Source organism: Micropterus salmoides, unplaced genomic scaffold (assembly GCF_014851395.1).
Source record: "Micropterus salmoides isolate LMB-PRFRI ecotype aquatic unplaced genomic scaffold, ASM1485139v1 Ms_hic_scaffold_18, whole genome shotgun sequence".
Lineage (NCBI taxonomy): Eukaryota > Metazoa > Chordata > Actinopteri > Centrarchiformes > Centrarchidae > Micropterus > Micropterus salmoides.
This window is the reverse complement of record NW_024040928.1, coordinates 16,408,976-16,435,263: the sequence shown is the minus strand read 5'-3', so window position 1 is coordinate 16,435,263 and position 26,288 is coordinate 16,408,976. Positions and strand designations below refer to the sequence as shown.

Below are 26,288 nucleotides of genomic sequence, written 5' to 3'. Positions count from 1 at the left end.
GTAGTTTGTATCTTTAGGTAAATCAGCAGTGAAAGTGACCATAATTACAGTAGTATTCTCATTTCCCTAACTGACAGACTGAGAGATACTGCACAGTGGTCTGAAGTTGCATAACGATTCACAAGAGAATGTGAATCTCTTGTAGAACAGCGTCAGGGCAGTAAAATGAGAAGGGCAGTGAGAGATGTGGTGTTGTGTGTGTTTCAACCACGGTAGTGCTATGGGAGTCTGAGACCTGCTGCTTTGAACAACAGATTGTGCCCTAAACACCAGTTTGCATTTACACACACATATGGCTATAGTACATCTGAATGTCCTCTGTGATAATTTTTCCAAATCAAAGAGAAATGTAGCTACTGTCTAATCATAATGCAAAGGTCAGTGCTTTTTTCTCACTGCACTCGACCCGGACAAAGCTCTAGCGTCGCAGTATATTTAAGGTTAGAAAGGTAGACCTTCTCTTCCCATAAATATTGTCAAGGTGCCTTGTAGCAACGCATTTAACCAGCTTAGCCATTTAGTGGCCAAAAATAGAAGACAAAACTGGGTAGCTCTGATGTGATCATCAATCTGTGAAAGTAGGGAATTCCTTGCATACATTCATTTAAAAAAATGATGTTATTAATAATGATTATTCATTTTCTTAATATTCTGTTTGTATTCACAATTTTTCAGTTCGATCTGACCTCCATTTATTTAGTCATGTTATTACTGGATGTGCGTAACCCTCATTTGAGTATTTATCGCCTCTGTAATGTTGTAAGACTCTGACTGGAATCAGAGGGATGTGCAAGTAGCTTTAAGGGCAATCATCTTGAGGTTGAATATTAAATTCCACTCCCAAATCAGACTGATACAAATATTTAACCAGAGCAATATCCCCCACACTTCTAAATCACATAGTTTAATAAATATTAAGCGTTCACATCTTCAGGGCACAGATATGATAATAACACTTGCCATATAAAGATGAATTCTTCCCCTGTGGTTTGTAGATTTCAGGGGAGTTCTCTCTCCAGGAATTAGACTAAACTAAAAGTGTGTGGCGTGATGAATAACTTGTCTTGCTTTTTCGCTGTGCAGATTTTCAGGAACCTTACGCTGTGGTGGTCCTTCTAGAGAAGGATTTAGTGGTGATCGACCTTGCACAAAATGGGTGAGTCTGACTCTGTTAAATAACTCTTCATCATCATGACTTGTTTCATAAACGTGGGCTAAAATATCACAGCTGACCTAAAAGTGCCCGTTATCTTCGTATATTTGCCTCTAGTTTACATAATGATGTAGCTTACTCACATAAATCTTATTATTTAGTTTGCATGCAGCACTGGACAAGACTCAATGCACTGATACTGGGCAGACGGACTAATTCAATTTAGAGTGACTTTGTCTGTACTGTCTTGTTAACAGTTATCCCATATTCGAGAACCCCTATCCTCTGACTATCCACGAGTCTCCTGTGACCTGCTGCGAGTACTTTGCCGACTGCCCTGCGGACCTCATACCTGCACTTTACTCTGTTGGCTCGCGGCAGAAACGACAGGGCTACAGCAAGAAGGTACTACATAGGAAGGCTCTATGTTGTACAAAAACATATATGCATATTTTATAATCTTTCATCTATTTAACCACATCAGTGGTAAATATCCAGCTTTGGATGGAGAACCTAAGTTTTTAAGAGCAGGGACTTCTTTCCAGTTTCTTCTCAGTAGATGGGAAGCAATGCAATACAAAACCGGCATTTTATAGTAGGGTGTATTTTAAGTTAAGTAGGGTAGGGAATAGGGCTGGGCGGTATATCGTTATATGAGGTATACCGATATAATTTCAAAAGAGATATGAAATTAGACAATTCCGTTTATAACGATATAGTTTAATGTTGAGTTAATTAATGTCTCTGTAAAGTCCTGCCAGCGTTCGCCCCTCTCAGTCCCTCACCGCGCAGCCCCGCTCCTCCCTCTGCGTCTGCACGCAGCCGTCTACTCACAAAGTCTCTAACAAGATGGAGGAAGACACAGTGCTGTTCAACACTGTTAAAGACCTGGCTAAAAAGAAAACACGGTTCATTGTTTCCCACACATACACTTTACTTACGCGGTTTGCCCAGGTTAGGAGACCCATTGTAGCATTTATCAGAGAAACACGGTGATTACATTACAAGTCGTGACACGGTTTATATGGACAGTGAACACACCAGCCAGATGTTATTTGTTAGCTACCACATTGGTTTTGTTTTGATAGGCTATGTAGTGGACCTAAAGTTATTAGTTATGCATTTTAATAAATTTATGAGAATTGATACCCAATTATGAATTATTATTCATAAAATCAGAATTTCCTCGTAAAGGGCACCACCGGAGTTGTTATAATCCTAGAGTCTCCGGACCTCTAGGTAGTTTTGAATAATTATACAATTATTACTAGTGATCAGTTAGTTAATAATCGCTCAATTATCTTAAATCAGTCAGTCAGTCTCATATCTAAAGGGTCAATTCTCTTGGCAGGAACTATAAATAGGCAACACACACAGCTCTTGATTATATTACAGTGAATTTATTCTCTAACTAAGGTGATAAAAAGATGGTTGGATACAGGGAACATAAACATTTGCTGAACAATGAGCCTGGAGGTTCGATTGTGGGAAGCATTTGACTCATACGGCATAGAAGAACTAATGAAAGTAAACTAATGCTCTAGTTTAGGAGTTAAAATGGACATCTGATCACAGAACATGTGTTAAGTCTTACTGCTTGTCGACAGCCTGCTTTTGGCCTGTTGCACGGGTCCCACGCTAGCTGCCCGATCCTGGCTTTTTGCTAGGGATTCTTCGGGTTCTCCGTGTCTGATTGAAAAACCTCCTCCATCTGGCAATTCGGCTGTTTGCTGGTTTCCTTGGTTGTAGCTGGCGAGACCACGTGGCTTGGTCTGACCTCGGTGAAGTTGGCTCGACGAAAAAGGCTTAAAATGGAACTTGGTCGTTCCTGAATTAGTCCAGTGTAACTTAACAGACTGATAACTTTAACAAGCAAAAGAAATAAAGAAAATAAAACAAACTGAAGGCAGATCGATGTCTCGGCACTTCAGGTGTGTAGCTTCAGGCGAACAAAGGCTTGTTTGTTTCGCTGGCCGAGTCTGGGCGTGTGGCCTGGCGAGGCACGCTACGCGCGTGCCGAAGCATCCAGAGGGCCGAGTGGAAGAGCGAGAGGAGGGAAGAGTGAAGAGTGAAGAACGCGAGCAGGTCGCGTGTCGCTCTTTTGTTGTCTGGGGCGTGGTTCCCCAGGGGGCGTCTCAGGTTTCCCAAGGGACTGCCTTTCCAAACTTAATGTCTAAAGAAAAGAAATCTATTTGCACGTATTATAATCAAATATTTTCCACAATCGAACCTCAATGGTTGAACGGTTGTACTGTTCTAGGCATTTGGTAAATTGTCACATTATTGGTCAGGATTTTTATACATATAACCGCATTTCCGACGAGGGCATGTAATACTTATTTCGTCCACTTGGGGGAGCTCAGGTTACATGATGAAAGCTTGGATTAAATCAAAGATCGTCTCTCCTTAGGAACCGGGGAATATTGTTGATTCATCCTTAAATTCAAGCTGGCGATTAAGAGTATAGTAAAACATTTCTTTGTCATCATTTCTAAAGGGATTTTGTAAGAAAGTATTATGAACAAGCATTGATTACATTAGATGAAGGAGTGTCTTGCTGAAAATAAAAACATTGCACAAGTAACTTCTTTCAGCACTAATATCAACAGATAGCAACAACAGTTAACATAACTACTCAAATAGAGGCAAACATATTCAGGTAACTAAAGATTTAATTAAATTTAATTAGATGCTTTGAGTCTTTGAGACTGCAGTCCTTTGTCATCCAAAGTTCAGTGTCTGGAACATGTCACACTTAGGTGGGACAAGGAGTATCCTTTTGATGTGGTAATAAAACAAAGAATAAGGTCAGTTTCCACGGAAACGTGTGTGGTGGGGTAAGTTTTGATAGGCTGTTCAGGGAGATGCCAATGGCTGGCTCGTGTCCCTTTGTCAGTTTAACAGTCAGGCCCCGCGTTATCAGCTTCGGAATCAAAATGGTGCCAGTTTTATGGTCGGGCTAGCACTTAGAGAAAGCAACTTTGACCCCTCCCCATCTTCTCTGGGGAGGAGAAAGGAATTTAGGGTAGCTCCACATTTATTCCATGAAAAATGCACAAATCCACACTGTTGTTCACTACAGCTATATCGTCAACACGCCTCCTCAACATGCAGCTCAGCAGCAGCTGTGAACGGAATCACGGAAAGAAGAGTCCAGAAGACAAGTTTTTTCCGGTGACTTACTTACAGCTTAACCTACTACTGATAAAGAAAACCGAAACAGACATACAGGGAGAGAGAGACGGTAAAGCCCCTTTTCCACTGCATGATACCAGCCCGACTCGCTTGGTTTTCCATTATGTAAAAGTTTTACTACCTGCTACCAGGTACTTTTCGCCCAGCCCTAGTAGGGTAAAATGCTTTATTTTACAGGTTCTTAATAATCTTTTGGATCTGAGAAAGTCTCCTGGTAGGACTTATGTAATTTGGTAGAAATTATATGAAAAATAGGATTTTCTTTGAAAGAAAAGCAAAATTTGTCATTTGAGCATGTTAGTATGCTGATGTCAGCTTCTAGCTCAACGTACCGTTGTGCCTAGGTACAGCTATGCAGAGCCGCTAGCATGGTTGTAGACTTTTAGTCTTTAGTTCATATAATTAGTAAAGAAAATTAAAAATTTTGGAAATCGTAAGGATATTATGGAACTGTGAAATATGCGTGACTCTGTCACTACAGAAATAGCTAACTGCTCCTTGTCATCGTTGATTTAAACAATTTAAGGGCCATTCTTATGCAGGAGCAGGCAAGACCAGTTTTACTTTGGAAATAAAATGATGACTACTCCATCACAAAATAACTCTTTGAACACACCTCCCATCACAGATTAATGATGTATATGTAGCCCCCCTGGCCTGGTGGGTGTCATGGGATGTGTGTTCTTAAATCCAGTATGTAGAAACAAAGAGGCAGAAAACTTTCGCTTGCATTCAGCTCAACTGCAGGATTTATTCTTCTTCTTAAACAAATGAAGAAATTCACATTTGACTCCTTGAGGTGATAAACAAAACATCAGTATCTTCAAGGGTGTGAGATATCTCCACACACATGTATATATATGTATGTATATGTATATATATGTATGTATATATATATATATATATATATATATATATATATATATATATATATATATATATGTGTATATGTATATATATATATATATATGTGTGTATATGTATATATGTATATATATATATATATATGTATATATGTATGTATATATATATGTATATATATATATATAAATAAAATAGTTAGATGTAACTAAGCTACTTTTGCCATGCTGCTGTAGCTTAGCTTGCTACATTTCACTGGGGGGTAGTCTGTGTAGTGAAGATTCATTTAATGTAGAGTAGCTAGTAGCTTAGCTCACTACATTTTCCAAGTAGCTTGCCCAACACTGCGTTTAACATAATGTTATAGTTATACAAACATAGCAGTGAATGCATTTTCAGGTCAGTTAACAATACAAAACAAGACCATTAGCATGTCTATTGTACTGTGGGTACTCATTAGCAACAGATCCGCTAAACTAGCATGTCAGTGTATAGCTAAACATAATTATTTCAACATATTACGGCAATACTACTCAACTGTAAATATTACACATTATTACCAAAGATTCACAACACTCTTATCCCTTATACTGGGGTACATGCATGCAATTTTAAGTAACATTAACCCACCAGTATATAGAAACAACGACGCAGAAAACTTGCTTGCGTTCAGCTCAACTGCAGGATTTATTCTTCAGCGCGTGCCTCTGGGTTTTAAATTCCTCCCAAGCGCAATGCGCCACCTAGTGACCTGTTTAAGTATCGCCCCACCACAGTAACAAGTACAATACAATGAAATAAGCATGTTAGTAACAATTTAAGACAAAATATCATTAAAAAAATTCTATGGGTGTTTTTAAAACACATTTTGTTTATTTTTACCAATAAACGGTACTATAATGAACTGTACTAATTAAACAACCTTTTAACATATCTTATTGCCTAACTGTATACACTTTTTTTTAACCCTTTACATCTAACGGTGCAACAGTACCCCGAGGGTGGAATATTCCTTCATGTCGTTCTGGATAGCAGTGTCATAAAAGAGCTAAATGCCTAAATTAGAAATGTAAATGTTCCACACTGCACCCTCTAACTATTTTGCCATACTCATACATAACAAAAAGGCTCCTGGATAAAAGACATATTAATACATGCCTATGCTTACTTTTGCTACAAACTGCAAGCAGCATGAGTTAACTTGTGGTGCTAAGGTTTATTTCTCAATGTTTCTGTGAAGCTAAATGGACTGTATAATTGTGTCATATTACCTAAGGACCCTCTTCTCTCTTTGTACACCTCCTTTCTCCTCTCATTCTCTTCTCTTATCCCTGTATCATCAAAGACAGACACCCTGCTCTTTCAGCCATTATGCATGCCTATGTTCTTTCCCCTGTCGCCTTGTTCTAGCTTTCTCTCGGAAATGTCAGCATGTACTGACCCAAACTGGCTGCCTAGCTGCTGCCGCCTCCACCCCCACCCTGTTAAGCAAAAGCCTGGCTGAGCTACGGGAGGGCATTCTCACATAAAGATCACCATGAGTCATCCTAGTGACCTTTGTATGTGTCACCGTGTTCAAAGCCAACCCCCCCACTAACACACACACTCATATGGAGACACACACACTCAATGAGGTACATAATGCATAATTGCGAGACACCCTGAGAGACATACAGAAGGATTCCCGCCTGTTTTCCCCACACACTCTCACGCGTGCAGTTTAATCATGTCATCTAATTCAAAATCAATGTTTCCATTGACATGCTGTTTTATTGACATAGCTGCACTTCTACCTGTGCTCTCTGATTCACTCTAATGTACTGCGTGTGTCTGCTGTCTATCCAGGAATGGCCTATTAGTGGTGGAAACTGGGGTCAAGGTACACAGAGCTATCCAGAGATCATCATCACTGGGTAAGACAATACTGATTTCATTAGTGTTATCATTATGATCATGCTGCAACTCAGTTACTTTCACCTCTGCTGCACAGGTCAGGTCACCACAGCAAAAAGAGCTTGTCTTAAGACTGTAGATGTTTATATATTCCAATCATGTGCACTTTGCCCCCTTTTGATGTTTATTATCCCGCACTAAGCTGTCAACAAGGGGAGAAGGGGCGTTTTTAACAGAACACACGCACTGAAAAAGTGACATTGAGGTATGGGTTTGGCAGTAGGAGGCTTTTGCTCCTTTCCTTCCTCCCTCTCTCCTCACCCCTACAATGCCGTATTAATATTCTGTCCAGGTTTCTCACTCTTTCTAAGAGTGCCACAGCCCGCAAAATATTTCTCTCCCAATACACTCAGCAGAATTGGCAACAAAACAATGAGACAATACTGACAGTATCCTTTTCTATGACACTAAACGGAAATGCTGTCATGCTTATTGCCTGCTAATGAGTGTAATTCTTGTGTACACTCATTACACGTGTGTTAAGTTCATTTCTAGATAATTTTCAATATGTGGATGAAGTTGGATGTCATGTTACTTACACAATTTACACTACATGGCCATGAACATTACACCCATACAGGATGTGATTGTTGAGCATGTCCTTCCAGAACCATGGACATTATTGTGCTGCTATAACAGCGTCCACTCTTCAGGCAAGGCTTTCACATGATTTTGGAATCTAGCTGCAGGTATTTGCTCCAAATCGGCCACAAGAGATTTAGTAAGGTCGGCCACTGATGTTGGGCGATAAAGCCTGGCTCGCAGTCGGCGTTCCAACTCAGGTTTCTTATGAGGTTGAGGTCAGAGCAGCTTTGTGCATGGAGGCATTGTGGGAACAGGAAAAGGATGTCCTCCAAAGGTTCACCACAAAGTTGGAAGCACATTATTGTATTAAATATCATTGTATGCCACAGCATTAAGATTTCTCATGATTTGAATTATGGGACAGTCTACTGATTACATCCTAGTTAAACGACCTTGATCAAAGTCATTAAAATCATTAGTGAAAGCCCTCTAGAGTGAACTATGGTGATTAGTAGTATTTTTGTGTATAAGTATTAATACACAAAAATACTACTAATCACCATGGTTTATTTTGATTCAAAATTGTTCATGTAAATGCATGTTGTACATTTGAGAATTGTTTTAAAATTATACTCTACTAGATGTTAGATGTTTCAATGCTGCAGGTCCTACAAACTGATTTATTTTGATCGGACTAGAATTCAAAGTTAGAACTCTGACATTGTAAAACAGGACACAAATTGAAATTCATCTCTCTCTTGTTCCTCTGTCTTCTTCTCTTGAAATCCCAGGCACGCTGATGGAACTGTGAAGTTCTGGGATGCCTCTGCAAGTGAGTTCTCTGAACGGCTAAGTTTGGTCTATTGCCTCTCACAATGCCGGAGTCAGATTCCATATGTCTGATGTCCCTAAATTACAAGTGATACTTGTCCCCTTTTCTTTTTTCCTAGTAATGCTCCAGGTGCTCTATAAGCTCAAAACAGCCAAAGTGTTTGACAGGAACCGGTCCAAGGAAGACAAGGGCAGTACTGAGGTGTCAGATGAAGACCCCTTTGCTATTCAGATCATGGCCTGGTGCCCTGAGAGTCGGATGCTGTGTGTGGCCGGGGTGTCAGCCAATGTTATCATCTACCGCTTCAGCAAGCTGGAAGTAACTACTGAGGTGGTGCAGGTGGGTAACTCTTTATAATCTGGGTAAAATGCTTGTTTTTTGATGCAATTAAAGGGAAGAAAAGTGAAAATATGTGTGTTTTAATTGTTAAGACTCTTAAAGCATGGACACAAATAAAGGAGATAATTGAACTCTCTAGCTCTCCATCAAGAATACATTTTGCTTGTGTTTGTTGTTATTTGCACTAAGTACTCACTTTCTCTGCTGTTAGAGTTGCGTGCACAAACGCACGCACACACACACGCTCAAAGATCTGCCTAGTCAAAGGCAGTATGGTTGCCATGCCAACAGACGGAGCAGTGAACAAGCAAAGCTAGACTGTCATTATAATCTGCCTTGATAGCGACTTAAGTACTTATGGGGGTGTGATGAGAGTCAGTGTTAAATGGCATAAAGAGAAATGCTGTTCAATCTGTGTGCGCATGTTCAGAGCCCCCAGACACCAAAAGAGAGTGTGCGTTAGGGCTGAACGATATGGCAAAAATAAAATCATGTTCATCATGTTGCAATTATTTTGACAGATAATACGATCTTAGTGGGAATGGTCATTTCATTTTCATTGAGATTTTTTTTTTATATGATTCTTGCAGTTTATATGATTCTTGTAGGTTGTAGCGTCTTTGTAGCAATATGATGCTTCGTTTATAATAATATGTTGTGACACATTCTACCTTCATCACAAAATTGTAGCTCCAGCGAACTGGATATTGTACTTGGCCATATTGCGATTCCGATAATATTTTGATGAATTGTTCAGCCCTATTTTGCGTGGATACATGTCTAGTCTCTACTGGATACGCAGTTGCGGCAAGCTGTAATAAGGAGAGCAGTGTCCCTTCGCACAAGGTCAAACACTTTTCTACAACTTTGCAGAAATGAAGGAGGACAGAGACGCGCAGGAGGGAGCATCTGAAGAAGAGCACTGATCACTCTTCACTCCCATATGTCAGTGGGGCTAATGAGACTGACAGAATGCAAAGAGAGGAGCTTATGACCATTGTACGTGTTTTGTATGAGACTGTGTGAAGGCGGAGGTTGCACAGAAGTAGCCTGAAGGAGGACTTGGAAGGAATGGAATATTTCAGTATTGGAGGACCTCTCTGACTCTCAATCTTCTTACACATGCACATACACGCGTCAAAGTGACTGTCACTGTTCTCTCATCCTCAGAGAAATTCATGAGGAATTGTTTTCTAGAGTTTAGTATCATGATTTTGCTGATCTCTTTTATAAATCTGCTAATACCTCGTGTCTTTGTGGACCTGTGTGTTTGTGTTGTTTTATACAGTTACTAGAGGTTCGAATGCAGTATGAGCTGAATGACATAGACACTCCAGACGGCGGGGGAGAACAGACATCAGCGCTTCCCACCCCTGGTGCCTCCCCTCAGACAAGTGGCCCACCTTCACACCCCTCCACCAGCAGCAACAACTCTGATGGCAGCAACATTCCCTGCCTCAAGTATGAAACATGCTCACATGCACGCACACAGAAGCACTCTCATAAGCAGCAGCAGCGCTTGCACACATTCTCGTACACACTCATACACACGAGAGTCTTGCCTTTTGCCTCAAGCACTCTTGCGCAGACTTAGTCAGCGCCTGAAGCATTCTCAGCCACAGCCTCCCCATCATCCCCTCGCAGCCACTCATGCCAGACCCTCAACACACAACAGTTTCTGAAATGCAGCTGCACCACTCGTCATTCTCTTTATGAAACCCTTTTTTTATGTATACCTTTAATTTTTTGCTCCTCTCTGTTTCTCTCGCTGTCTCTACTCCTCTCCATTCTGCTCTGTCTTCTTTTCTCCAGAGTGCGTAGTACTCCTCTGAAGCAGTCTCCTGGTTACCAGGTAGATCTGGTGGTCCAGTTAGTGTGGGTGAGTGGAGAGCCTCCTCAGCAGATCACAAGTCTGGCGCTCAATTCCTCCTACGGCCTGTAAGTATACAGCCAGTAACATTTTAGTCGAGACTAGAACCAAGTAGAAATCTTTTCTGAAAAACTTTGTAATGTGAACATGTCAAGTATGTTATGCTCATCAAGCTGGATCAGCCGAAGTTCAAAAATTGAATGACTAAAATGTATAAAGACCATCATATAAAGACAAATATGTACTCTGTAGACTGACATTCTACAGAGTTTTTAGCACTGAAAATGAAATCGAATCTCATAACGTGTTTCTCTAACCCATCTCTTCTTTTCTCTCTGCCTTTTCACTTTCTTCCTCCACTTCCTCCCCGACTCCCCTTCCCTTCCCAGAGTGGTGTTTGGCAACAGTAACGGTCTGGCGGTGGTGGACTACATCCAGAAGACGGTAGTGCTCAACTTGGGGACGGTCGAGCTTTACGGCTCCAATGACCCCTACCAGAGACAGCCCCGCTCGCCAAGAAAGACCCGACAGCCCTCTGGAGGTAATGAGAAAAAGACATAAGAGGGAGTAGGGTTTTTTTTTTTTTGCTTTCTTGTCATCAGTACAGCCGCAAGGCATAACTCTTTTAAAACTTTAAGTCCAGAGCTGACTAATTGTACATCCAAGCTGGGCGGCTGAACACCAAACTTGCAAGTCGCTCCGGGCTAAGCAGGAGATCCCTAAGACCCCGATCATTCTCGAATTTCTTTACACTCAACCAAAATCCACACACAAATAGATAACTATGAACCAAATGGCTCTTGAATTTAGAGTGTTGCCATTATGTCTATTATAGCAAATGATTGCCCACAATACTTCTGCTCTGTATGTTAATTAGATGCTGTTTATCAGGTACAGCGTAGGTGTAGGTCAGATCCTCATTGCCAGCAGACGTGGGGCTGGCCATTTCATATCATATTTCAGTGTTTTTCTGGACTTTCCACTTATTATACCATTGCCTACTGTTTGTTAATGACTAGCTATTAAAACACTGCTTATCTGTTCTTTCAGCCCCACTAGCTCAGGGTTTGCTTGTTTTTTATTTCAAGGTTTGAAATAGAAATCCTGTACATGATTATTTATTTTATTCCCCTCTAGTTATTTTTGAATTCTTGCCATTAAGCTAAAATTGTGTTTTAGCCTCGGACTAAGCTGAACTATGATCTGCAAATCCTGTTCTTGTCGAATGACAAATTAAACAGTTGGGGAAAATTGCACAGACATTCACGGAACATAAAATACCACTATCAAGTAGGTAGCCAAACACACAGGTTTAGGGATTTGGGTACACTAAAATAGTTTATTTCAAAATAACTCTTGGAATGCACTGATTGAAGCAAAATCACATTTTGTATTCAAGGTTTATTTTCAGTAAATGTCCGGGTTAGAACACTGTAATGGGTTTGTAACAGTAAATAGACTCCGTTTATCCCACAGGTCCAACGTCCCTGAACTGATCTGTAAAGTGATCCAAATAGGAGTGAGTCAAGTCAATGAACAATACATGTTAAATCTAAAATGATGCTACCCAGGCATAGTTCATGAGGCGGACACACAACAAGGCAGTTTGACAACAAAAATACTAACTCTTTCTATTTCCATCTGCCTCTCTCTGTGTCTGCCTCTGTGTGTGTGTGTGTGTGTGTGTGTGTGTGCGCACACACTCAGCCCATCCCTTTTGCACACATTGCCACTGCAGCCTCATAGTACCACTGATAGGAAGTGAGATGCTTTCCTTATGGACATACTGCCACCCTGTGTTGGATGATGGCAGTGCGGCTACATAGCGGATGCTGCAGTGTCATGAGGATGTGCTGCCCATACTCAAAAGCAAAAGTTTGATGGATCAATTAGTAAGCTGTGTGTATGTGTGGATGTTGAGCAGGCTTACACATACACACACACAAACCAATATACACACGCAAACGTTCACATATACACAAGCACGTGCACATGTAAATACACACAGAGCATCTGGTGTCACTGACTGGTGAGCAGTAGGCTGGCACCTGTCAGAGCTTGGCGAGCTTGAGCAGTAATCAGGCGTCCAGCTGTGTTTCTCTGCCAGCAGGGACTGCTGTCTGCTTGGATTTCTGCCTCAGAGGACAATGTCACATACACATGCACGCATGCATGTTTGTGTACAAACATGCACCTGGCAAAGGGAGAAATTGGACTTGCACAAAATCTTCCTTATGTTTAAAATATGAGCGGAGCTGACAGAGTTCTCTCTTTACCTGTCAAGTAAAGAGAACGTTAGACATGGAAATCATCCATTTGTACATACAGTCGAGTCCAATCTCCCCAAAAACACAGTGCAGCCCTAGTTGATTCACTGTGAAGTGGCAGTATATGATAAAGTAAAAAAGGGTACTGACAGAATGAACACCGGAGTGGTTCTTTTTGATTTGCTTGATTTTGTATGAATTGTGTGATCTCTGCTGCAGGTCTGTGCGACATTAACGAGGGCTCAGCCACATCAGAGGACCGCTGCAAGTCCCCTACTTCAGGTAACATATCCTTCAGCGTCTTATTAAAAAGTGGGATAAATATAACAGAGGCCTTGTGTTATCTAGACGTAAAACCCAAACAGTGAACCAGTATTTGAATGCAAGAGGAGCATTGGTTAGAGAGGAAGATTAATGTTTCAAAAGAGCCTCTACTTTTAATAGTATTTTATAGAAATTGTTGCTCATCAAACTGGAACTGTACAGAAGGTTTTTTTTGTTGAACAATTAAATTGTCTGGCTGTCAATTTCATTCTAACCCAGTCTTTAGAAGTGCACTGTTTGAGTTTATTACCATACGTTTATGAGTTTTTGAGAGTATTTTCCCATTTGTGCATGCTTTCTTTTACCACTTTGCAGAGTTCAGTAGACGGGAAAAAATTTGTTTTAATCTCGCATGGTATTCTGAAAACCTCTGTTATAGGCTGCAAATCTATCCCAATCTCTATGATTCTAATTCAGTGTGACAAAGATTATGAATTGAATGAAACTGTTAAACAATGCAACTCTGCATTCTGGTAGAGAAACCCATTAATTTACATTAATTAGAGTGTGAGTTAAAAAGTAAAAGTTCAACCGGAAGAGCCTCGGGCATTTTCACATATTCAGTAACTACGTAATTGCACATTTTAAAAAACATATTCTCCAGTTAATATTTTGAGCAGGGATGCTCTTTCAGTTAAACGTTATTATGTATCTGGATTTACTGTACTGAATCTGTACAGATCTGTATGAAACATTATCATATTAAGCAGTTTTCATATCAGTGAATATGAGCAAATGCAAACAAACCAAAATGCATTGTCACTTAGCATATTATACACCACCGCTACATTGCAGTAGTAAATTGTATAGAAGAACTGCATTGTGTGGTGCAACAGTAAGATGCTCAGTTGCTCTTTTACTTGCCTCCTTCTTAATCCATGTCATTAGTATTTCAGCAGAAGGTGCTCGAAGACAGAACAGGCCAGATCCATCTCATTAGGGGTAACTTGGCATTAGCACGCTGAAAATAAGGAGCTTTTTTATAAAGGTCAGACAGAAAACAAATCTCAAAGTCTGGAGCCCTGCTGCTGTTTCCAGGTATAATGGCTGTCCCAGCCCCCAATGTCTGGTGCCACCAGACTGTGGTCTGCTACATCTGTCTGCTCTGCATTATTCATAGGACAGAGAGAGATAAGGTGCCTTCCTGCAACAAATTTCTGCCTTAACAGTCATTTTGTCTGGGGATAAGTGTTTTTTTTTTTTTTTTTTGGTAAGTGATAAAGTCTGCCAGTGGGAGAAAATAATTTAGATTTCTGTTCACGCAGTTTCACCTGTTTAACCTCGGAATAAGTTGCAGTACGGTGAATTAAGTCTCCATTAGTGCCAGGATAGTGTAATTTCATTCAAGAAAAAAAAAATTGAATAGTTTGATTTGCATTAAAAACAACTTAAAATGACCACTTACAGTTGTCAATGCTAAACCACTTTTAGCAATAACACAAACAGACTTCATTATGCATTCATTTAAAGCTGGGGTAGTTCAACTTGTTATAAACCAGCAAGAAACAGCCATATTTTGAAAGTATCCAACAGAAAAAATCCCACCCCCTCCCTTCAGGCCTCCCTCCAAAGCCACTACCCCAAAACACATTTTCATGCAAGTGCACGCCTGTAGATGGGTAGACAGGTAGCTAGGACGTGCTTAAGGTGCGTTCCATTTACCAACTTAAGAGGGCGCTTCCTTTGAAATTTCCGACTTTGAACTCGGAAATTCCGACTTCCCATGTCAAATGGAATGCACCATTATTATAGTCCTGCAACAGCCACAGATACCGGATTTATTTCTTTTTCGTGTGTCAAAGCATTTGATTTATTGATTGCTGTGGATGAAAAGAGAATAAGACAAATTTCAACAAATTTTACAAAAATAAATTGCCTAGGCAGAATGCTCTTCTCTCTTCCTATTTTGCACACTGAAGTGTTTTAGTTTTATTTGTTTTTAATCATTACAATCTTTGCTCATTATGGCAACCAAACAAAACAGGGGACATTTTGATTTAACTGGTATTTATTTTAGGCACAAATGCAATAAAGATGTAGACGTCATGTAGACATTATCTATGAAATTAAAAAGGAGTTAAATTTTCCCAGCCAATAGTTTTTATTATATAAAAGAGCAGGCACTTGTAAAATTATACCATATTCTTTCATTGGTTAATCTGTTTTTAGTGTCCTGAATTTTGACCCAGATTTATTGAAATTAAAAGGCCAGTTTGCTGTTCCACAAAAAAATAAGTGATTCATCAGGGTAATATCACTGTTTACCCTGATGAATCCCTTATTTTTATATGTAGTAACCGTAGTAACAAGCCAAAGGGTGTTTCTAACTGCACATTCACTGTACTTTACTTTTCCCCTTACACCCCAAAAGTGTTGATGTCAAACAGCAATCTACAGCAATTCTACAATGGAGGTGGTAGAGGAGGTAAGATTGGCCAGAGATTTTCATAAGAAGCTGTGTAGGCAGGACAAAAAAGTCCAGATTTGTGTCCCCGCCCCCCCCTCCCCTCGTCTCTGTCCTCCGTGTCATGGTCACCACCGCGGGATGAAGTAGAACAGAGAATAGATAGTCAAAGTTCGGCTTCACTTCTTAGTTAGCTTCTGTTCCACTATCGTTTGGTTCTCACTGTATAAATGAAAAAACAACATGAGTGGGTTTTTTTCTTGGTTAAAATGACACAGTGTTCATATACATATGTACTCAAATGTTAAGTACGAAAGTAAATGGTTAGAAAACTTGACACAGAGAACTGAAAGCTTGTGGAGCAGAGGCTAACCTGGAAGCAGGGCAGGAATTCAGCTGTCTATATACAAAAAAATGCACCTTAATTGCCTTAGACGCACATTGCATGCTACATGTATGTAGCACGAGTGTCATATTGTAAATGTGCCTGCGTGTGATATCTGTCCTGACCTCCTACAACAGATTTATATGGCGTTCTCTGTCCATAGTACAGTATGATGACACCACAGAGCGGAGAGCAACTCATCTGTCCAACTGTGTCTTTGTGTTCCTTCAGCTTGTGTTGATGAAATATATAGAAAGTTCATTAACCAGTCGAAAGTAATGCTCATTGTCTGTCGAAGGGTTCCGGATCCTACCCTCTGTCAGATTCAGGCGACGATGAGTAGGTATCTAAAAATGACTGCTACATCACAGACTGGAGGTTTGACCTTGCCTAGTCCAGTCCTTCTCAAAACATTGTCATACTAGATTCTTTTTAACTAGCCTGACCTCATTTCATTAGTCTGAAGCCAGTTTAAAATTTAACAAGACATGTTTTGAAAATATTCTAAGCCTTAGTATATGCAGTACATTTTCCCAATCATCCTATTAGCTTTGTTGCACCTCTGAGGGGAGACACGTTTGGTGACCTCACGTAATTCCCAGCATAGCTCCACCCAACTTTAACCAGAGCAAAGGTCTAATTAGCCGGAATAAGTTAAGACGCCTGTGTGGATACACAGAGCCCTTAAATGAAAGTAAATAGAGGGTGTAAGTAAGCCATGTGTTCACTGTAGATTGTCGAAAACTGGATAATCAGTGACACTCAAACTGTCTGCCATGTTATTTTTAAAAATGGAAACGGGGGGAAAAACCGAATAATAAAAAAATATAAATAAAGTTAAACCCAACCCAGTTTAAGCGTGAGGGTATTAAGGACTTCTTTAGAGGGTTTGTCTGCACATTTTCAGTCAGTTTTCGAACAAAATGACGTGCAAGCTTGCCACAGCTTCATTACTTCACACCTACCATTAGTGAACGTAACATTTCAGTGCACACGTGACAGTATGTCCCCTTTTATCACATAGATTTTCTCCAACTTCTTTCTCCTACAGACAGAGAAATAATATCTCAGACCTTCATTCATTGTCATTTCCTTTTATGAGTTCAGTCATTTAAAAGGTGGAGTGAACCATAGCTATAAAATTGCATTGCATCTTGCTGTATGTGAAACATATGGATTCAGACAGGATAGAGGAGTGGGCGGAGGTGTTTATGGTTAAATAGAGGACATTTTGTACCAGTTGAGACAGGTAAGGGTGTGTGCCTAATACATTACATATACAATACACTAACAGTAGACTCTACTCACTACTTTTGACCATCTTTTGTCTTCTTCCATCTCCCGTTCAGTATTTTCTGTTTCCTGTTACGTTCTTGTTCTTGGTGCATGCTCCTGTGGCATGAGGGTCCTGAATGGCTGTGCAGTTTTAATGTATCTCACTGTGCCTGTCCTCTCTTTCAGGGCATTGTGCAGTGAGAGATCACCTCCTTCATATTGTCTTTCACGGCATGCCTCTGTGATATACAGGGTTGTCTCTGACTCTTTACACAGTGTCTCCTGTGAAAACCACTTTGGCTCCTCAAGTCAAATAAACAATCCCCCAGCACTTGTTCCACAGCCTTCTCTTGTTTTTGTGTATTTTAGCTTTGTGCACAATCCTAGCCCAATGCTAGTTATCTAGCTTTGCATGGCATCATGTGTTAGCTTAGATGTGTGTTTGTAAAGAGGGATGTTCTCTTTTTTCCAGCAAAGATGTCACGGAAATTAAGCTTGCCTACTGAGCTAAAGCCAGACTTGGGTAAGCCTTGACTTCGTGTCTCAAAAGAATTTGTATGGAAATGCAGTATATCTTTCTCACTTCAACTGGACTCCGCCACATTCCATACGTCCAGTTTTATCTGGTTATTAGCCTCAAAATTGGCAAGCTGTGCAGATGTTCTCCTAAGTTTGCATGAGACAAAAGTAGCACTGATCTGACCAGAATGGAAATTTATTGAGCTAAATCAAAGTGTTGGAATTAAATTGAGTGTGAAATGACTCCCACTTTTTGACCTTGGTGGGGGTTCTTCTAGAGGTCAGTGGTGCTAAGCTAATCTGCACACTCCATCTCACTGTTAAGCTTTCTGTAACTTTTGCAGCTTTCTCTTTCTCTTCTGTGTTCTTCATGTCTTTCCTTTCTCTGTCTGATTGGTTCGTTTCATAAAAATATTTCCTAATACATTATCACTTTCAAAAAGAAAGAGTTTGTTTGTTTTTTATTCTGGGGTGTATGGCATTCTTCTAAAGCGGCAAGAACATCGGATGCAACATTTTTAAAGGGTCAAATTAAAATGTGCACATGCCAACACGTTGTGTTCCAGTGTTATACACGTAACCAAAGTGCCTCATAGCTGGATATTTCATACTAATTAAAATGCTGATTGGGGATGGAACGTTTTTATAATGTTGATCGGTCTATGAAAATGTGCATATGCAGAAGTGCATTGGATTTGTTTCTATTGTATACTGTATAATATAAATTTGCCATCAATTAGGTTTCAGGTGATGCAGCTCTGTTAGTTTAATGACAGTTGAAATGATGAGATTCATCTGTTATAGATTAGATTAAATATCTATAAATTAAACCATCCTTTATTACATTTACCGGCTGTTAAAAATGCAAGCCCATGCTCCTGGAATTTTTACACAACTGATATGTCTTGAGTTTGCTCTAAAATTTCAAACCAAATGCATTAAACGTCCAAAGTGTTTCATTTACTAAGACACTATAAAAAGCTGTTTACTTTTTCATCAATTTATTTTGTATGTACAGTACAGTGTCCACATCGTCTGTCTTGTGATTTCACTGCTTTGCGGCTGCTTTACCTCTCTCTGTTTTCTCCTCACTGTCCTTCTGTCTGTATGCCCGCCGCGGGGTGCCAACCCATTAGACCACCGGGACAATTCTTTCAGCCGCTCGCGCTCGTCCAGCGTCACCAGCATCGACAAGGAAGCACGAGAGGCCATCAGCTCCTTCCACTTTTGTGACGCCTTCGCCCGGAAGGGGGACAGCACTTTGACGCCCTGCCTGTATGTGGGCACTACCCTGGGCACCGTGCTGGCTCTAGCTCTCACATTGCCGCCTGCTGGGGAGCAACGGCAACTGCAGCCAGTTCTCATTTCACCTACAGGTGGGAAATGGGACATCAGAAGGGAGGGAGCGATGGAAAATAGATATAGTTATAGTAGGTGAAATGTTGTATTGTCCAAATAATTTCTGTAAACTGTCTATGATGTCCACAATATTTTCTATTAATAAATCAGAGTTAAAGTATTATACAACAGCAACACTATGAAAAAATACCAGTAACAATCTTTTTTCTTCCATTTGTCAGGCATGTTGGTACGGCTGAAGGGCAGCATCATGCGGATGGCTTTCCTGGACTCAACAGGTTCCCTCCAGCCCCCTCCTTATGAGCCTTGGTATGAACCCAACGTGACAGCAGATGGGGAAGAAAGAGAGAAAGTCCGTAAGCGCAGGCCCGTCTCAGTGTCCCCATCCACCTCCCAGGACCTCAGTGAGAGCCAGTATGCTGTGGTGTGTTCAGAGAAACAGGCCAAAGTCGTGTCCCTCCCATCCCAGACCTGCATCCATAAACACAGTATCACAGAGGCTTCCTTCATCCTGCGGGCAGATGTGGTGCAGATGAGCCAAGGCGTGTGTGTGGCGTGTTTCTGCGCCAATGGCCACATCATGACCCTCAGGTAAGAAACATGTCAGTCTGCGTCAGTCCGAAATAGCTGGTTATAAGTAGAATGTATCAATCAAAGTCAGTTTGAATAAATCATGTTCATTTCATTAGATTTAAGTAGATTTGACCCGTCTTCTGTTGTGGTCTCAGTTTGTGTTTTTTAACTAAAAGATGTTGGAGGTTTAGTATTTTTAATACTATTGGTCAGTATTGTCATGACAACTGTCTTTTGAGTATGAAACTGTAAAAAATGTGAAAGAATTATTAGTTTTAAGGATGTGGAGTGTTAAGGTGTACGCTAGCCAATGAGAGAGCTAGGCTAGATCATTTTTTGACCAATAGAGGAGCAGGAGGCAGGCACAGGTGCCTGCTTATGAGCACATCAGGTCGTGCATGAGGATTGAGATGGAAGGTGGGGATTGATCATGATCATTATACCATGTCCTCCATTAAACCTTTTTTTTTGCTGAAGTTGTTATTCAAATAACACAAACTTTTGTCCTCATGCACATCCACAACAACTACACCCACGCACATCCTCAGACCTCTGTCCTTATGCAGACCTGTCAATGACCGTCATACTTTAACTCCAAAGTATTACTCCACTGTCCTAAGTGTTCAATACAGTGTTGAAAAGTGTTAAAACATGACATATTTTCTCTCTAATAATAACTTCAACAACAACAGTGACCATGTGTTTTGGTGCTGATCAAGGCTACAGTAGAAAAGGCATTTATTGACAGCCTCATAATATTCTTTAGATCTAAAATCACTTAAATCGTTTCTGTGTCCCCTGTCTAGTGTGCCGGGGCTGAGACCGCTCATGGATGTAAACTACCTGCCTTTGACAGACATGCGGATAGCCAGAACGTTCTGCTTCACCAACCTGGGTCAGGCCATGTACCTCTGCTCCCCCACTGAGATTCAGAGGATCACTTACAGCCAGGACATCTGTGAAAACCTGCAGGTCAGTTCTATATACAGTCAAGTATGCTTATGCATATAATGAGTCATGGTTCAGGATTTTGGGTTTAACTTTTAATTTAAATAAAGTTTCAAATTGTATTTAAGAACTGCATATTGTACTACAAATTAAACATTTCATATTAAAGACAGTTGACATGATCATGTTAAATAACTGGAGGAAATATATTTGGGAACTGTACTGTGCTGTATACTTCATAAATACACACAGGCAGTTAAACTGAATATAGCAGGGTAATATGTGTGTTGATGTTTCAGGAGATGCTGGGTGAGCTGTTTACACCCGTGGAGACACCAGAGGCCCCTAACAGAGGGTTCTTCAAAGGTCTCTTTGGGGGCGGAGCCCAGTCACTGGACAGAGAGGAGCTATGTACGCCAAACCTACACATGCCCAGATATAAACTGGTTCAGTCCTTTGTTGATGCAACCTCTCACTCACACAGCTCTGCTTTTTTCCCCGTTCATCTCTTAACTCAGTCGGTGAGATAGCATCTGGAAAGGCAAACCGAAGTCTGGCCCAGCACATCCCAGGCCCAGGTGGCCTTGAGGGAATGAAGGGGGCAGCCTCTGGTGTGGTTGGAGATCTGGCCCGCGCCCGGATAGCACTGGATGAAAGAGGCCAGAAACTGGGCGAGCTGGATGAGAGGACAGCTGCTATGATGGCCAGCGCAGATGTCTTTTCCAAACATGCTCATGAGGTAAAAAAAAAACTGTTCTCTCTAAATTCTAATATATGGAGAGAACAGTAAACCCAGTGTGACATCAGACCAACAGACACCTGCCTAACAGAATGAAAAATAAAGTCTTGGTTAAAACAAATAGTTTACTGAGGAATAATCTTTTAAAGGCAGGAGACATTGGTAATAATATAGATAACCAGAGCTGGTTACAATATCTGTGCAATCTTTTGCAAACAGAGTTGTAGACTAAGAAAAGAAGAGAGGGAAACTGTGGGTCACAGTTATTTTATTTTATTTTTTATTTTTTTACGTTAACAACAATTACAAGCAGCCTGTCCAGGGTGTACCCAGCCCCCCTGCGACCCTGTACGCAGGATAAGCAGTTGACGATGGATGGATGGATGGATGGATGACAATTACAAGCCAATATCTTAAAAGTCATTAGATGATGAGGCATCTTTTGAGAAATGCCAATCTTGCTTAAACACACTGTATATGAACACCATCCAAAACATACAGTGCAGTGCAGTGGGGTACTGTATATCTCTGAATACTGGCTGCTCTGCCTCCTCAAGTTATTTGAGAAGTACTGTACAACTCATTTACACTATTTACCCACTAGAGGGCAGAATATGCCTGTGGAAAGTTCACAGTGATGTGGCTAGGGAGCTTACTCTAATGTTGTACATGATGTAGGCAGTCTCACTTCAGATCTTTCTTTTTTTTTTTTCAGAAATGAGATCGACAGAGATTAAAAAATGCGAGCTCAGCAGATGGAGCAGGAGTTGATGAGGGACTTTTACATTTTGAATTAATCATGAGAATCATGGGTTGCCTAAGTCACCAGTTGGAAAGGTATTCCTAATATTAATTCATGTTCTCACTCCTACATTTCCTCCATTTTCAGATGATGCTGAAGTGCAAAGACAAGAAATGGTACCAGTTCTGATCGGTGACCGGGAAGGAGCAGAGCTCCATGGACACAACTGTCACCTTCCATTGGCTCATTTGGACTCAACCTTGACCCCCCCACCCATCCGTCTGTCCATTCATCTATCCCTCCAAGCCTTCTTCACTTGGACACTTGGGATTTTCTTCCCTAGCACAATGTTGAATACTGTTCTTACCTCAGTCTTAGGGTGGAGCTGAGGGGGAGACAGGGGAGAAGGACAACCTCAGAGGGAGCAAATAAATTGTGTCTTTTTTTTGTCGTTTCTTGTTTCTTTGTTTATCTCTGTTCAGCCTCTCCTCCAAGGTAGCCAATTGGCCCACACACCTGGAGATTCTTCATTCTCATTTGCCAAAATGTCCTTTACTGTTGTCTCCACTCCGAGCCCATTGGGGCCGGTATTCAAACCGACGAACACAGCTGAAAAAAGACAAATATTTAATGAAGAAACAGACTACAAAAAATTCTTAAAATGTAAAAAGAAGGGAAAATAATCTAAATACATCATTATATATACATAAATCTAATAAATGTGCAACACTGTATCCACTTCAGAGTGACAAGTACTAAAGAAAGGGAGAACTCATCGAGGAAACAAGAGCCGGGTTTGAAGGCTGAAGGAGGCAGCATTGGAGAGCAACAGGAAGTGCTGCGACAGTGACGCCTCCTCTATGCAGAGAGTTACAGGGATAAAAGCAACTTATTCTTATGTACACTGGATATTTCACGCTAGACTCTCCTCTGTATCTTACAGATTTTCATATCGTTACCAACAGTGTGTGTGTTAATTTCTATTTTCTTGCCATTCCTCAATTTGTTATTTGTTGGGTTTTTTGCTCCGTCTGTATTATCGGAAAATCTCTTATTTTTCTATTGCTGTGAAAGTGGATGATATTTGATTTGTTAAAAAAATATGTTTTGTGGCTTTTGTCTTTACAACTCAAATTAATTTCTCCTTATGAAAAGGGCTGGAATCTAAATGGAGGGCAAGGATATAAAAGGCATATATCATTTAGTACTCACTGACATGGCAACATCAGATTTCTTGGCTCTGATATCTTAAGCACGTATGAACCACACGCGTTTTATGGTTTACCTTTCATTTATTGACCTATCTGATGTGATGTGTGTGAACTGCCTCCCTCACCCTCTAATGTCATAAGCTTCCGCACTTTGGCTTAGTCTGTGAGTGTGACTACAAATGCTGATGAGATGAAGTGTTGAATACGTTTATAGTTTAGCCAGATTTATTGGGTTTTCAGGAGTTTTTAAATTTTAGAGTACACATCAGCATGGAAATTACATACACATAAATAGAAATCCTTTCTATGTGTATTCACATATGCAGGATACTGGAAATATGGATGTATAATCCTTTAAAAAAATATATTTGAAAACATATTTCAGTTTTTTGGGACAGTTGGCTGTATGAGAAATGTCTGCACGATTTCTTAGTCAGTTATTTATTGAGGTGCGAGAGACAGTTGCGTTTGGTGTCAGAAACTTTCACCTTCATTAATATCTCGTTTCTATTTCCATATTTGCAGTGAAGCTCAAATGTGGTGTATCTCTCTGTCTACCTGGCTTTTAACCTTTATTTGTATATAAGTAAATAGTTTGACAATCTAAGACCAACTGGAAAGTAAATTGTTAAGGTTGCTCGAGCAACATAAGAGGAGAGAGGCCATATTTTTTCTGACGCCAAAGAGTTGCTTTAGCTTTTTCCATTGCGTTATTGTTTGGTCACTCAATGCGTCTCGACACCAGACAGTATACAGTAATATGTGTAATACAGTATATAGCTTCACCCATTGAGTGCAAACCCAGGATCAGGTCCATTTAGGAATATTATCATCTTTCGGCACCTTTCAGGGTTCAAGAAATGGAGCAAGTTGCAATGGAACTCAGCCATTTATAGTATTATTGTATCACAATATGTCATAAAAATGTAACATTTGGACTAATGTTTAATGTTTGAAGTGACCTAAGTGTTGGTTGAAAACAAAAACCTGAACCATTTCATGACAGGCCAGACACAACAATATTTATGGTATTCATCTGTGTGTGTGTGTGTGTGTGTGTGTGTGTGTGTGTGTGTGTGTGTGTGTGTGTGTGTCAGGGTGTATTCATGTGTGTTCAAGTGATATGATTAAAGGTTTTTGGTTGATTGATAATTAATGTTGATGTCCTAGCCTCAGCAGTCTATGTCCAGTTGAGTGTTTTGTTACACTAACTAAAGCCACCAGTGACGACAAAACGGATAACAATAGGATCATGAGAATTATACGGATGACCTTCGAAATTCTGGTTTAATTTAACTTGTGCATGTTCAGTCATTGCTCACATGCTTCGACTCTCCTTCACCTTTCAGTCTTTGTCCTCTGAATTCTCTCTTCTTCCAGTGAGTCTTCCACTGACTCTGTTGGTTCCACAGCTACAGATAGGGCCCTCTCTGTGTTTAGTAAGCATTGTTGTGTGGATGTTAGCAGGTAGGTCTTTGCCCACCAAGGTGAAGAAGAGGGGGAAAAAACAACTTCAGGAAAAATAACTAGTTTTAGCTGTAGGTCATCCCCGAAAACCTGTTCAATGTCTTTCCATTCACCAAACATTTGTGTGTTTCTTTTTTTTAATGTTATACTTTTTCCATCTTTAAGTGTGTTATTTCTTGCCCATACACTACCGAATGCAGTATTCTTACCCGATACAATCCACACATCTAAACAACATGAGGGAGTCCTGTCTATCTGCCATATGCCATCTTCTGTCCTGGATTCAACAGTTATCAGTGGGTTGCAGTATTTTTCTCATTGTAGCCAATTTTCTTGTACAGTTTTATGCAACTTTCACATGGATGTTTATGACTTTATCTGCTGCCACAAAAGTTTAGAAATTCTGTAGAAATTACTGTGCAATGGAAAATAAAAGTGGAAAATGTGTTTTTTTGTCTTAAAGCATCTTTTAAAAAAAGATTTCAGTTCAAAATGTAAAGATTTTACTCTGTTCAGATGAAAGAAAAACATATATTTCTGAATGTAATGTTGGGGTGAATATAAGGGATAGAGAGTACTGATGAATGTAATGGTGTACATAGTGTAAGCATGTATACTGTTCTTAAAGGAGAGGGTGTGAATGGGGAAACTGTCACATTTGCATCTGTACACTAGATGGCAGCAAACACACACTGTTGTCTACATGAAATTTAGATGAAGAGAGGTCAACAAACATTGCAATCATAGTATCCTATGAGTTAATATTAGGTGATCTAAGCAAGTTATATTTGACTTTATGTTAATTAAACAATACATTTATGGAAGAAGCAGAAGTTGGTCATAAAATCTGACTATAAAGCTGCAGATTTGTGAAATCTTTCAGTTTGAGCCACAGTAATAGCTTGCTATGTATTCTTATTGTGTGTTATGTGCTTTTACTGTATTGCCTCCTTTCTTAGAGCAACACAACCCTGTATTGATCACACTAAGTGACTTCCAAATGAGCTCTCTGGTTTCTTTGAAGTCATGACACAGTTGGCGAAGTGGTCAGTGGAGCTCTTGAAGCTTTTTTGCACTTGAATTACAGGCAATGGCAAAGTACCTTTAAGTGAAATATAAATGTGTTTGCTACTGGAAACATAGTAAGTCCTAATCTCAGTTGAGCTGCCATTGGGGTCACCCAGTCCTGTGTTTGCAGGGACTTATTATGTGGATCAATCACTGCAACAACCAGCGAGGCTTCCAGCATGGCTTTCCTGTAACTGTACATTCTCAGTTATTGCTTCCAGAGGTCATGTGTGACCCTGCCTGATGACTCATGGTAGTTTGAATTCAGTGCGAAAGAAG

General features: G+C 40.3%; 1 protein-coding gene across 5 annotated transcripts in view; it reads left to right on the top strand.

The window, feature by feature from the left end:
• stxbp5a (syntaxin binding protein 5a (tomosyn)) overlaps nt 1-25,388 on the top strand; it is a 106,136-nt gene extending 80,748 nt beyond the window's left edge. Inside the window, exons 12-28 of one of the 5 annotated variants that reach the window (XM_038727158.1) lie at nt 1,084-1,156; nt 1,411-1,558; nt 7,055-7,122; nt 8,479-8,519; nt 8,638-8,858; nt 10,147-10,319; nt 10,671-10,796; nt 11,118-11,269; nt 13,215-13,277; nt 15,691-15,744; nt 17,856-17,906; nt 18,997-19,332; nt 19,483-19,852; nt 20,641-20,806; nt 21,082-21,193; nt 21,301-21,521; nt 22,411-25,388. In XM_038727158.1, coding sequence (XP_038583086.1) covers nt 1,084-1,156; nt 1,411-1,558; nt 7,055-7,122; nt 8,479-8,519; nt 8,638-8,858; nt 10,147-10,319; nt 10,671-10,796; nt 11,118-11,269; nt 13,215-13,277; nt 15,691-15,744; nt 17,856-17,906; nt 18,997-19,332; nt 19,483-19,852; nt 20,641-20,806; nt 21,082-21,193; nt 21,301-21,521; nt 22,411-22,452 — 2,417 coding nt within the window. In that variant the 3' untranslated portion in view covers nt 22,453-25,388. The remainder of the gene's footprint in view (nt 1-1,083; nt 1,157-1,410; nt 1,559-7,054; nt 7,123-8,478; nt 8,520-8,637; nt 8,859-10,146; nt 10,320-10,670; nt 10,797-11,117; nt 11,270-13,214; nt 13,278-15,690; nt 15,745-17,855; nt 17,907-18,996; nt 19,333-19,482; nt 19,853-20,640; nt 20,807-21,081; nt 21,194-21,300; nt 21,522-22,410) is intronic. The other 4 variants (XM_038727159.1, XM_038727160.1, XM_038727162.1 and 1 more) reach the window with 4 other exon arrangements.
• The last annotated feature ends 900 nt before the right edge of the window (nt 25,389-26,288 follow it).